The sequence below is a fragment of the Cupressus sempervirens genome, chromosome 2 (genome assembly GCF_028749045.1).
Source record: "Cupressus sempervirens isolate cs-2001-9-10 chromosome 2, ASM2874904v1, whole genome shotgun sequence".
NCBI lineage: Eukaryota > Viridiplantae > Streptophyta > Pinopsida > Cupressales > Cupressaceae > Cupressus > Cupressus sempervirens.
In genome coordinates this window covers 234,340,789-234,355,756 of record NC_143119.1, presented here as the reverse complement: position 1 = coordinate 234,355,756, position 14,968 = coordinate 234,340,789, and the positions used below count along the sequence as shown (strand labels likewise).

Sequence of the window (14,968 nt, the reverse complement as noted above, 5' to 3'; positions counted from 1 at the left end):
AAGTGAAATCTTAAAGGGAGAAAATGTAATTTAATAAATGAAATTAAATTAACTTTTTTCTCTAACACCCCCCCTTAAGATGAGCAACAATGCAACTACAAATAATACAAGGAAACTAAAATGTTGAAAGCAAACTTGGGTCCCAGCAACAAGGCCTAATGAGGTACTTGATCACAACCAAATCTCTATGAAATAAAGAAATAGAGAAAACCTAGCGAAAAAAAATCTACTCCAAAAAGAGATAGAAAAAGGATGCACAAATGAAACATCTCAAGAGAATCTCTCAAGACCATAAGTACAATGAAAACCTCCATAATACAAGCTTGAGATTCCATAGCCCCCCCAAAATGGAAGAACTTTTGTGTTGATGAATATACCAATGTGGCTTCAATCTGAAGGAAACAAAGGAAGTGGACAAGGATGATAGAACCCATGTATATAAGGTATAGCTAGAAGTCCTAGCTGATGCTCAAAGTAGAAAGCATGAGAATCATAAAATGGAATCTCCAATGGAGATGGGATAATAGGTGTATTAAATGTGTTATCTGAGAGGAGATGTGTGTCCTCTAATATATCCTCAAAAACTATAGTAGGTGACTTGATTACTAGAGTTACAATAGTAGGCAGGGTTGAAGAGTAATCATGTGCAAGAGATGGAATTTGAATAGGAGGTGGAGGTGTAGAAGTCACAACTCTAGTCTCAAGAATAATGCATAAGTTCAAGCGACTTGACTTCACCTTAGTAGACTCTTGTCAAGAAAAAGAGTGAATCTCTGATAGTGTAGATGGTGGACCAAAATGTGAGAAGGAATATAGGTGGGAAGCATGATCAACAGTCCCTGTAGCAATAATATTGCATGTCTCACTATCTCGGATGTGCATGAAATCTTGTGCAAACTTAACTGTCTTCCCTATCCCACTATGTGTAATCAGTTAAATAGAGAGAAGGTTAGAGGACAAAGATGGAATGCAAAGTACATCATGTAATGTACCATCATCAATGTCAATAGAACCTTTCCCACATACAGTCATAATAGTGTTGTTCCCCATCAAAATATGTGGAGTAGGAGAAGCCTCAAAAGAAGAGAACAAATCCAAAGAAGATGCCATATGGAGTGGAGCACTTGAATCCAGTAACCATCTAGAAGAATGAGGAATACTAGTTGCACATAGTGCATGACCCTTTCCTATATCTTTACCATCTGATTGAAATGATCATGATGATGATGAAGGTTTGTGAAAAGTAGAAGGAATATGAATGTTTCTCTTTTGAAGGAGAGCTATCAAATTTGAAACATGTTTGGCATAGCCATCTAACTTCTTCTCATAGAAATGTGACTCGTCATGATTAGGCTTATTACAATAAGAACACTTTTTTCTTTCTAGATTTGATTTACCCCCCTTAGGAGGAGGTGATCCTGATGAACTATGAGTGATAGAATCAATTTGAGACTCTGAAGAATGAGATTTATGAGTCTTCTCCTTTTGGCCCTAAAGATGATCGAGCTACCAATGCATGAATTTGTGAGCCTATGAGAGAATCCAAATGAGAGAGCTTAGTTTTCTCTTGAGTCAAATGATCACAAAAAACCTCAAAGGATGACATGAAAAATCTATTACCCAAAGTATCTTTGGTGGAATAGAAGGTAGAATAAAAAATCTAAAAGTTTCCATGAAGCTTAGAAAGAATCAGGTAGATGCACTTAGTATCAGTCTTGGTCTTCCCACAACCCTACAATAAAGATCTATGTTGATTGAACTTCATGAAGAAGTCCTCAATGGAAGGAAAAAAATTTGGTGCAAGAGTGGTAAGCTCTGCCTCAATTTGAAGTGCCATGAACTCATTCACTATACCAAACAAGCCTTCAAGATTAGTCCACATAGCTAGAGGGGTATTGCACCCATAAAGATGAAACTGTAGACTGTTAGATACCTATAAAGAAATCAACCCCATTGCCTCATCCATCTTGTTCCTGTACTGCATGACCTCAAAAGACCTCTATAAAACTGGTTGCACAACATCTAAACAAGACTACAACCATTTTGACCAAAGAAGCCATGTCATCAAGGTCTTCCATGTGTGATAGTTATGAGGGGTCAGAAGTTCTAGACAAGAAGAGGTCTTGATCATTGTTTTAGAAGGTGTTGGATTGTTTTTTGTAGGAAAAAAATGACCAAATGCTTAAAGTACCATGTTCACTCAATATTACTCGAAACTGATACCAAATTTGGAAAATAGACAAAAAAATTTATGCACTTTAAAACAAATAGCACCTAAATATGTGTCCATATGAGCCCGAACAAAGACTTTGAACTACAAAAATTGGGATTTGCAATTTTTAGAAAAAAATAGGAAAATAGATTACAAACAACCTATAGCAATGTAAGGATCATGAAATTCTAACCCAAAACAAAAAAAATTGCTCGAAAAAAGGAGCCCGTATGAGTGAGATATCATTGTTTGAAAATCACCTCTATAGTTATTTCTTTGAATTGCCACCCTCACATCTCAAAAAATCAAATAAAATGCCTGAAAAATGTTTGATATGTTTTGTCAAACACTTGTTCTCCTTTTTCTCCAAATACCGAACAAGCTATAAAAGATATGGCTCTAATACCATGAAGGATTTGAGCAATACAAATCCACAAAGCCCAAAAAATACTTGCATGTAAAAATCTGTCATGGAGAAAAAAAAGACAAGAAGAGGCAAGGCTTTGCTCTGAAAACATGCAAATTATATTTTTAGAAATGAAAAAGATAAGAGATAATTACAAAGGATCTATCCTTATAGAAGGAGATCAAAACCCAAAAAAAGGTAACCTAAAAGGTAAAAGCCTTTAATAATTACTAATTAATTATTAAACGTAAATGCAATAGTGCATAAAGTAAAATCTTAAAAAGAGAGAAAAGGTAATTTAATAAATGAAATTAAATTAACCTTTTTCTCTAACACATGAGTATAGAATTCAGCTAAGAAAAAAAATCAATGCATGATTAGCACATAACAAAATATAGAAAAATAAGGTTTTACCAATTATACTTGGTATAGATGAAGATGTCTACAAACTCCTTAATGTTGTCAACATTGCAGTTGGCAATATTAGAGTGGTGATCAAAGGAGGCATCTACACTTTATCATTAGCTTAAGAATACATTGTTAGTAAAGACATTTGCAATGGATAAAGATCATATGGGGTACTAGAAGCATCCCAAATATAAGTTGAGTCAATAATGCATGCAAAGGTTAAATGAATGGTTAAAGGTTTAAGGATGATTTACATGAAGGTTGTATGCCACTACAACCCTCACCATGTTGACCATGTTCCATAAGTGTCAAAAATTCCTGTAAGAAGAACACATCATATTCTAGATCATGATTCATAAGATAGTATAAAATAAACATCTATTGAAATTTTATTATTGCTTAAGACTAATTATTGCCTACCTCCATACAATTGAATCTACTTATCAATTCATCTTTGAGTGCCTCTATCTCCTCAGTTTTGTTTTTTCCATGACAAGCGTAAGAATTTGTTCAATAGATGTAAGAATCTACTTTTTGCTTTTCCCTATCAATAAGTATCAAGTTGTGACATCAATATCAGTAAAATTATATCAAAATAACTCCAAATCCATAAAGAAAATAACATAATAATATGACTTTTGTTTCTATATATTTTTTACAATTACACTAATTAAGTTTTACCTTTGTTGAAGGTGTGTGAAGAATATCCTTGGTTGTGCCTTCTGGTGGATCCATGTTGCCCTGTGAAAAATATTAGTAATTCTTGGCAATCAATAGTGAAATGAAAGTAATAGACTTCCCCAAAAATATTATTAATAGAACAATAGATTGTATATTGGAGTCAATATTAATTGGAGGCAATTGGTTTAAAATATGATATACTTACCAATCCCATGATAGTGATTTTTTTTGTATCAACACAATTCAAACTGTAATCTATCAAAAACTCTTCTCCTGCACTTATATATTTTATTGCACATACAAAAAACATGATTTCCCTCGCATGCCTCAAATATATAATTCAACTGCTTATTAGTTGACACAAATTGAAAACTATTTATAAAAACTGCAATATTCCCTATTTCTTTTGGCCTTCCATCGATATACATAGCGAGCCTTTTACTTTGATCATTTTCTTTGCATTGTATATAACTTGTTAACAATGCATACCTACGCATACTTTTTTTTAATTGCACAATCTACATCCAATTATTGTAATTGTAACAAGGTCCTACATAGTCCATCAATTCAACAACTTTATTATAAGTGACCTTTATGCCATCCATGAAAAATATGCCCAAACCATGTAATGAAGATAGAACTATGTGATATATCCTTTCATTAACAGAAAAATTAGTGTTAACTTGGAGGTAGTTCCTTGGGTACCCATTCTTTTTGAAGATGTGTGTACCTTAAGGGAACCTTCCTATCACCTTTGTTCTCATTATCATAACAACATGATCCCCCCTTAGCAAGGAAAGATTGTATTTGTTTATTAAATTTTCTTCTAATATTTTGACCTCTAGTTGATCTCCCTATTTTAGACCTATTAGATGTGTCATTTTTGTCTTCTATTCCGGCATTTTCCTCACTCGAGGAAGACATATCAGACAAATACCTATTTTATGATACCCAAAATTCATCCAATGAGGGACATAGTAGGACTAAATTTTATGTGGATGGTAAAGCATCTAACACAAATAATAAATTGTATCTACATGGTCTATTGACTTATACCTATCGATCCATATCATTATGCATGACCTTGGTCAAAGGCGTTACATTTCCTACATATTTAATTTTTTTTTTTTAAGTAAGCAAAAATTTACATGATATATATGCTACAAATTACATATAAGACAAAAATTATATGATACATTCATCAAATTCATTATATATTTTCTAATTCCTTACCTCTACTTTATGTGTGGTACCTATGCAAAATCATGACATTAGAGCTCAACATATAATATTTTAATTATAAAAACATACAAGCTATAAAAATTTATATGAATAAATCAATACCTCATATTTTACATTAATCATACCTTGACATACATTTCATTGATCATCCTCTTCATCCATGTCATCATCATGACTATCATCATCATCACCATCATCGTACTTGTTCCCTTCATCATCAACATCGTCATCATCATCATGACTAACACCACCACCATATTCATCATACTAATACATTTGGCATCGATTTGCGACGACTATGTTTCACAATTATGATAGCAATGTGTTTCCACTACGATAGTAATAGACTTCATTGTTTTTTAGTAAAAAATTACGACATCTATCCTCCTCCGTCGTAATTACGACGCCTCTTCGTCACTATGCAACCACTTTATTGTGACATCAACCCCATCACAATGCTTGTGCCTGATGTCGCAATTGCGATGTCTGCCACAAGCATTGTGATGAGGTTCTTGTGGCGACAACACCAACTATCATCGCTATGCTTGTTGCAGACGTCACAATTGTGACGCTAGGCACAAGCATGGCGACAGGGTCACTATAGTGATGACACCAACTTCCATCGCCATGCAAGTTGTAGAAATCATAATTGTGACGCCAGGCACAAGCATGGAAATGGGGTCACAGTGGTGACGATGCCAACTGCCATTTCCATGCAAGTTGTGGATGTCACAATTGCGACGTCTGCCACAAGCATGGAAACAAGGTCACTGCGGCGACGACGCCAACTGTCGTCACCATGCAAGTTGCAGACGTTGCAATTGTGATGTTTGCCACAAGAATTGCAATGGGGTCATTGTGGTGGCAATGCCAAGTCCCATCGTAAATGCCGATAGTAGATGGCATCGCCGCCACAGTGACCCTTTCACAATGCTAGTTCATCGTGAAAACTAGGTATAGAGCCTAATGTTTTAGACGATGATTTTAACCTCTATATGTCCAACTGGTAAAAAAACTCCACGCAATATGTAACCTATGGACCACATTTTGTTGTTTGGTAGTTCTGCATTCAGCCTACTACTTCAGCCACAAACATATTTGCAAGTTTGACAAGTAGAAACATATCTCCATTTCTCACATTTATTTGATGAATCTTGAAAGTATAAGGAAATATTGGCTGTAGGGATCTAACGCTGAATCATTGAAAAAGTTTGAAGTGATGCATATTTTCACGATATTTTGACTTCATTGTCAACTTTTTGCAGTGTTTTCCATGTTTTCTGAATGGTTGCCAGTAATGTGATTTTCCCTCTATTTTATAGGTTTTGCCCGAACATTGGTTTGGCATTGAGCTTGACAAAAAACTTTATCTTGCATTGTGTTGTAGTTTCTCTTGATTTGTTCTCGTGAATGAATTCCCTTTACTAGCAATCTTGGCTTTTCTATTTGAAAGTGATTGAAAAGGATTGCTCTTTCAATTGGAATATTTTCCATAAGAGTTGTCTATGCCATCTTCATCCTATACTTGTTTAACCTTTTTCCTTCTACCACGGTCATATTCTTCATCCCTGTATATACCACACAAGATTATGTAAACACAACATCATAGACATAGATAATTGATTATTGTCCATAGAAACACTTTATGCACAAATAGACTGCTATGCCAAGTCCCATGATGTAATTGTATTTGTACAAAGATAACCTACCATTCATCTAAGACATAACCAACATGGTTTGCATGTTTGTCTATAGTTCTGCTACTTTTTACCAAGCCATCATCAATACTATCCCAACATGGAACTGCACAATAGCCATAGTAAACCATCGTCAAAAAAGATTAAATACCCAACACATAAACATAGGATGAACATTGAGCTTAATTGAGCTACATTGCATAGAATAAAATAAAATTGTGACTATACCTACTGGCCCATGTAATCTAGCCTTTAGAAAAGATGGTTTAAAATCTTTTATGGATAGAGCCCCATCTTGTTGGCATGTTTCTCCTCTATATGTAAATCTATTATTTGACTGACGGGGAGTAGACAAGTTTTTCTCCGTGCTAATTTTAGAGTCTTGCTCAACATGAGAATATTGTCTAGCTTTACTTAAACCAAGTCCGCTAGGAACTTCTCTTTGTTTCTTTAGCTTAGTACCATTTCCACTAGAAAGCTACCTGTTTACAAGGGGCATCAGAGTATCACAAAATTTAGCAATGTTACACCCATTCTAAACCACACCAGCTACAATTTCTGATGTCTCAGTTTGCTACACAGAAACATAGAGAGTAGACAAGTTTTTCTCTATGCTAATGTTAGAGTCTTGCTCAACATCAGAATATTGTCTAGCTATACTTAAACCAAGTCTACCAGGAACTTCTCTTTGTTTCTTTAGCTTAGTATCATTTCCACTAGAAAGCTGCCTATTTACAAGAGGCATCAGAGTATCACAAAATTTAGCAATGTTACACCCATTTTGAACCACACCAGTTGTAATTTTAGATGTCTTGGTTTGCTGCATAGAAACACGACCATTTATTTTGTTTGACAGACCCTTTCCACAAGATTCTTGTGGATACTTAGAAGTGACTAAACATGCAAAACTTTTCGTAGCTGGATACTCTTTTCTAGAAGGCATTTTTGCAGAGTGTTTCTACTTAAGAAAAATGTTATCCTTCTTAAGTTGTAACTTCGTGCATTTCTTCCTTTCATTGGATCATTTCTTCTTCAAAATATGCATTGATCTTAGAAGAAAATGCCTCCTGAAAGACAATGCTTGTAAAAATCAAGGACATGGAAGATGCTTCATAAGCTTCAATCTGTTTCTACTAACTAGGTAGTGGTTGTCCTCATGGTGTTTTTGGTACTTTTGGCTAGAAATACATTTAGTTTCTTGACTATATTTCTGCAACCTATGTGGATGCATAACTTTTACATGACCAATTCATTTCCCTTCCCTTACAGAGAAAATTACCATTTTTGCCTCCCTACCAAAAGGAACATATAAAGATTCATTAGGACTAAAAGCAATTTTCTCAAAAACAAACATATACACTGCAGCATTAATACAAAAAACAAGCACTTGAAATAAGGAACCATCTTCCAGGGATAGGAGCTTAGTAGCCTCACTCTCATTATCTATAGAATTGTGGACCACACTACCATTCTCTAGATGCTCACCAGCTACAAGTTTACCATTTGAATCATTTTTAGGAAGTTTAGTAGCATGATGTCGAGCAATAATACTTGTCAAACCATTTGTAGAATGTTTGACATTCTCATGACTGTTACCATTAATTTTTGAATAAGCTTCATAATCTCTACCAATATAGTTCTCATTATCATTGCTCACATCACAGTTCTGAGAATGTCTAAAAACCATATTATTAAAATTACCCACAAAATCAATTCCCTTGATTTCAGATTCCTGCTTCTTAACATTATTACTAGACCCATTCGATGTGCATCCATTACTTATGGTATGACTTGAGAAGAAATTATTTGTTTGAATACCATTGGTTCTTGGAGGCACCATCTGTAATGTAGCATCATGATCTGCTGATGATCTAGATTTATTGCATGACTGGCCAGAACTTTTATTCTTTTCTAGACTTTCTGAAATGAAATTGACATTTGACTAATTTTCTACCTGTTGGGGTATCTTGTTTACACCTGCAACACTAAAAGAGATTGTTGTTGTTTGGAAAGAATGCATGTTTTTTGTCACCTAGGGGGCATATGAATCTTGTAAGTGGTTTTCCTTTTGATGTCCAATGTTCAATGACACCCACTTCTTTAGTTTAGAGCCATTATACTGAGATTCAGACCCACCTACTATTTGAATGCTAGTTTTCTTATCTCGTATATAGAATAGCATGTAAGCTTTCTGGGAAAGCACACTTTTCTCACTAACTAAATAGACCTAGAGTACAAAATCTCATAAGAATAGCTTCAATCAATCTAAGAAACTTTAGCATAATTAGTGTTACCGTATAAAAAAAAGGTTCTACATAAAATTGAAGTTCTTTTGTGTATTCTGTTATACACAAATTATAATGAGCTTGCTCCACAAAATTAAACATGTCTTCACAACTGTAGCAAATGTATACCCGATTATCATCTAAAGCATGCCAGATGCCTATGGATGAATGAATAAAGAAAAAATAATGACCAGAATGTGTGCTCCAGCCATCATGAACAAGAACACCATAAAGAGTGTACTTAAAATTGCCCTCCCACATTAATATCCATCATATTGGACATCAAATGAAGGTGCAATTATTTTGCTACCAATGGATTGTTTGAATGTATAATATCCATAATATTGGACATCTTCTTTATGGATTTCTTTAGATGACAACCACCTACATTAAGAGATTCAAGTCACAAAAAATATATAGATACGAGACTTTACAAAATAATATACAATAGATTACATAGAAAGAAAAATAAATCGCGAATATAATAAATATATACAAAAATTTGAATAGATATTACTATTTACCTCATGTATTTTCCAAGATTGTATATCACTTGTTTGATGGTATTGTTGAAGTGCTCTTGGAGAGATAGAGGAAGCACGTACTGCAGTAATTATAAACCAATCATTTCATTGTTTTCTAACATAACATAATGAACAATACACGTAGTTTATGAATATATTGTAAATACAGAAGAACATAACTTACCTTGATGAAAGTATGCCAATCATGCATTTTGAACCCTGGCCCAAATTCACTTTTTTTTGATATGAGATTGTTTATGTTTGCAGAAAATCCTGTGGAAAATCAAATTTTTCGTATGAATTCTTTTATGGCATCACTTTGCTTCTCCATTAATAACCAAGGAAGGGCACTTATATTAATCTAATCTCTGTTGCTATTTGAGTGAATAAAATTCTTCAATGCATGATTGGATTCATGAATGTCATTACAAATTTTGACAATTTTTTCTTTGTCACGCCTTCCATCCAATATTTTCCACAATGTCTCTATTATATTCTTTGCAATATGCATAGTATCAAACAAATGCACAATTTATAAGTGCTCATAGTAGGGCAACCTACTAAATTGTCTAGGATAGCTTTTTAGTCCCTTGGAAGGTTGTTAGTACTGCCTTGATGACCTTCACGATCATCAATTACACAATTAGTAAACAAAAATCACAATAGAAATATATAAATTACAAACATAAACCATTAGGTGGAATGGCATTACCTCGATGATTAATTCTATTATATTCCAACTTCCATAGGTGGGTGTCATTCTTCGTGACTTTGATGTAGTCTCGTCTTTCCCATTGAAAAGATGTTTTTTTGTACTTCGATACTTTTGATTCCTATCGAGGAAGTGTCTACACTCATCAAACACCTACTTTCCTAAACTTTTTGAATGATGAGATTTCATCTTTGGACCACAAAATGGACATGCAAATTTTCCCTTTGTTTGAAGACCTACAAGATAATGATATAATTGGATTATTAAATATGTTGATTTTTATAATTAGAATTATCATGCACAACTTGAATTCACTGTAACATACCACAAAAATGTGTTAGCCCTAGGGCATCATGTATTGTCCATGCAAGTATTGCATGGAATTGAAATTGTCTTTGTCCTATTGGTCTAGACACATCATACATAGTGACACCATTCCATAACTCCACCAACTCATCGATAAGAGGCTCAATATATACATTCATATATTTTACTTGATATTTACCTACTTGAATGAACAGTAACATTACATAATTATTGTGGCTGTTTTATTGCAAGATTTGCAAGTACATGTAAATGAATAACTATCAAATGATAAGATACTTGGAACAATCATTGCCAACATAATGTGCTCCCTCTTTATTGACATCCATGGAGGAATGTTATTGTTGATAACAAAAATAGGCCACACCGAGTACACAGATCTCATCTCTCCAAATGGATTGACACCGTCTGCTGCCAATGAAAGCCTGAGATTACGAGGTTCTTCTTTGAAGTGTTGCCACTTTTCCTCTATGTGCATAAATGTCGAACCATCTGTAGGGATTCGAATAATTTCATCTCGACTTCTATTGTGTGCATGATAATCCATAAATTGAGCCAAGCTACTACACCTAAATAATTGTCACATCCGTGGAATAATGGGGATATAACGAAGAACCTTTTGAGGCACCTTTTTTGTTAGTCAATCTATTTGATATTTACTCATATGAAATACAGGGCATTGTGTTGCAAATTCATGTTCTTTATAATATATAATATGATCATTGGGACAAGCATGTATTGCTTCATACTCCATTCCAATATCTTTCATAACAACAGATAATTCTTGATATGAGCGAGGTAGAATATTTGATGGTGGTAACAGAAACTCACCTATCAATCTACAAAAAAAATAAGTTGTTAATATAAACAATATTAGTGGTACATTATTCACCCTTTGTTAACTATAAAGACATATATGACATACCTTAACATACGTGACATTGTTATGTTGGATAGACCATTCATAACCTTCAAGTTCAACAACAACAATAAAATAGAGAGAAGAGTTGTTTAGGAGTCTTTGTATAGGGGCTCGTATGCCTTCTCAAGTAGAGGTACATCGAGGCTATCATCATCATCATGATCAGATACGCTTGGACTAAATGTGTCATGAATCAATGTATTTATACCATCATCTTCAATTGTGTTTTCTGGCACATGATTGTCAGCTTCCATGGGATCATTATCTTCACCTTGGATATTCACACCTCCATGTTCCTCCACTTTGAAAACCATTTTCTTCAAATTGTTCTGGTTCATATCATGTACTTCCCTGGGGAGATCAACCTATATAAGATTGGTTAACATAAATAAACCATGATAATCAACTCATCATCAAGTGATTTCATATGTATATAAATTGTTAAAATGATATAATGAATAACTTACCAGTGGATGATAGTCATGCCCCCCTTCAATGTGACCATTCTCCCTACAATGTCTCTTAACTATTTTGATTAGTAGTCTTCTATGGTTTAAGCCCTTACAAATTTTGCAAGGACAATAACATTTTCCATCACCTTTTCTTTTCAAGTTAGACCACAATCTAGCGATTGTCTCCTTATTTTGTTCTTCACTTATATTATCTAACATGGTCGTTCTTCGTAGGAAGCAAAAATCAGACTATGAAAACTTTTGTCTACAACTTTCACAAACTAAGAAAAACTGTCAAAAGTACACCAATCTTCTTAGACCTAGCTAAATACTTTAATATTTTAAAAATACTTTCTTTGACTTTATTCCTAAGACATTTAACCCAATCACCTTTTATGACATTCAGTCAATTGCTCTAGGCAAATTTGTGGATAAGATAATTTGAAAAACTTTGACCAACCACCTGAAGGTCTTATTTCAAGAGACCTTACAACATTAAGCCACTAAAAGAAATTTCAAAACATATAAGCTAAAAGTCTAGTTAAAATATACATTAGATTAAAAATATACAATTTTCATACCTGAGCGAGCAGCTATAACTCGTGTAATGGCCTTCTTTCTTAGCTATAGAAGCTCTCCAACAATAAAATTATACAAGCTACAAGGCCTAACAACAATTTCAAAACATATAAGAAACAAGGAAAGACATATTACATGACATGGCAAAAGGAACAAAATTTACAAGCTTTAGCAAAACATATTAAATGACATCATAGTGCTAGAGAGATCACAATTATATGAGTCAAACATAGTCATGAAAAAGAACATAAATTAGTTATTATTTGCAATTAAAAGATATATAGTTAGATAGGGACATCCATAGGGCATATTGACCCTTGACAAAATAGTTGCTTGACACATCTTAAGTTGCTTTATCTTATGTATTATCTTTATAGACTTATACCAAAACCAACTATACCTAGGACACAATCAACATGGTGAACTAATATCAACCATTTTGTAAGACTAATTAATTACAATCTTGATTCAGACATTGTGTGTTGTATTAGACCTTCATTACCCATTCACGCTTGGACCATAAATCTCTCCATTCCCAAATAATGTTGGTACAAATTGCCTCATTCCCCTTGATTGCTAATGTTTTTCCTAGAAGTAAGGATAAATAGCAACAAAGAACACAAAAAAGGTACAAAAGAAACAAGACATTTATTTATGGTTCCAGATTCATTTTCCCATTTAGGTATTTATTTGTTAGGAAAGATTTTAATATTTTCCTAAATATAGAAAAATTCTTCTTCTAATAACTATCATTTTGATTGCTATTATTTACTAAATTTATTCTTTACATTTATATTTTTATTCCCGTGTATCCATGCATGTATATTGGATGTGAAGCATGTGGCTAATTTTGACATCCTCTAATAACTTGGCTCAGCCTTTAAATTAATATTTTTGAGAGCTTGGTAACATAACTTCTCTTAAGAAGAAAAATATCTATGTTGATCAAGCAGTGTAGGAATATGCATGCCCTCTTTATTGGAGATCTCTGGTTTGAGTCTGGATTGGGTTAAGGTTGTACAACATGGTGAGCAATAGATAAATGAAATATCCCCTTGTGGACTCCTGCAGAGGGGGTCTCTCCCCCAAATTGGTGTTTCACAAAGCAGTGACCATAAAAAGCTACACAAAATCAATTGGTGCCAAGCTTGACATAAATTAGGTGTCCGAAATAGAAAAAATGTCATATGAAATGTGAAGCAAAAATTCAATGGAATTGCCAGTTTTGCAAAATGTATCTATTATTTTTAGAGAGAGATTTGACAAGCTTAAGTTAATGTATATGAAATTATAATGCAAATTCTAGTTCTGACTTGTATATGGAAATGCTGGTGGATTTTTTAAACTAAAGGTCTTATTTTGATTGAGCTAATCAGAAGATGAAGAATCTTCCATGAACAAAGTGCCAACTAATAACAATCCAGGAGGAGGTAACATACTCAATGCTTTGAATGCTGTGGGAGTTTTACAAGAAATTGCGATGAAATGTGGAACAAAGGTATTCAGCTGGGATTTGTCACACTATCATTTTCTTTGTATCATGATTGTCTTTGTATCTAATCAGCTACTAGATTTCTGATTATCTATTTCTTAGGTGAAATTTAATTCTCTTTTGGATAAGACAATGGAGCTCCAATTTACTGTGGAGGTTAGTTTGCTATGTTGCTGGCCTTTATAGAAGGAAAATAGTGCATAATAAATGAATTGGTTCTAATTACATCCCCATGGAAGTTATATTAATTTTAATTTAAAGATAATGTGTTCAATACTGCAAATTGATTAAATTAGTGCTGACATTATTTATATTTGTTACAACAATTCTTATTGAGTTCAGGTCTTGTTTAGTGGAGAAAAAGTAGGAGCAGGTATAGGTAGAACAAAGAAGGAAGCACAACACTGAGCATCTGAGGAGGCTCTTAGATACATGGCAAGTAAGTAGCAAAGTTTCAAAGCATCTGAACAAAGAAGCACACACTGAACAACTGGAGATGCAAGTCAATGTAGTTTGGAAATTCTGGAAATCTTTTCTCTATATATTTACAATATTCATAGCATGTGCTGAATGGTTCTTGTAAACTCAGTCCAAGCTTCTGAAGAATAAGGGATAGCCAATTATTTTATTTTAGATTTGGTAATTTAGCAAGAAGCTGTCAAAATTGCAAGGTGATTGTCTTCTATGATGTTGCTAAATTTATATACCTTATGTAATAATATTTCAAAAAAAATAGTATTGTTATCTACAAGTAATCTATATCCTGATCAAGGATCAATTTTTAGATCGATTGCAACCTTTCCTAATAATAAGGAATAGCTGCATATTTCATTTCAGATTTGGTAAATAAACAAGGATCTGTTGCAATTGTCAAGCTGTAGGCCTTAACATATTCTATTTTTTGGTTAAAAAAATCATACCTTATAACTTTTAAAATTTAAAATAGTATTCTTATCTAAAATGCAATCCATATCTTCATCATGTTTCAATTTTCCCATCTAGTTGAAGCTTTTCTAGGAAAAGGAATAGCCT

The 14,968-nt window shown here is 33.5% G+C and overlaps 1 protein-coding gene across 1 annotated transcript; it reads left to right on the top strand.

Moving 5' to 3' along the window:
- The first annotated feature begins 13,730 nt into the window (after positions 1 to 13,730).
- LOC149571905 (RNA polymerase II C-terminal domain phosphatase-like 2) lies at positions 13,731 to 14,382 on the top strand. The gene is made up of 3 exons (XM_089810156.1): positions 13,731 to 13,942; positions 14,039 to 14,092; positions 14,279 to 14,382. Exons 1-3 carry the CDS (start codon positions 13,838 to 13,840, stop codon positions 14,342 to 14,344), a joined length of 225 nt encoding a protein of 74 aa, XP_089666282.1. The 5' UTR covers positions 13,731 to 13,837; the 3' UTR covers positions 14,345 to 14,382.
- The last annotated feature ends 586 nt before the right edge of the window (positions 14,383 to 14,968 follow it).

Coding starts and splice junctions, on each gene's coding strand:
- LOC149571905 (XM_089810156.1), top strand. CDS start 13,838: ATGAACAAAGTGCCAACTAATAACAATCCAGGAGGAGGTAACATACTC. Junction 13,943..14,038: donor CGATGAAATGTGGAACAAAG/GTATTCAGCTGG, acceptor TCTATTTCTTAG/GTGAAATTTAATTCTCTTTT. Junction 14,093..14,278: donor AGCTCCAATTTACTGTGGAG/GTTAGTTTGCTA, acceptor TATTGAGTTCAG/GTCTTGTTTAGTGGAGAAAA.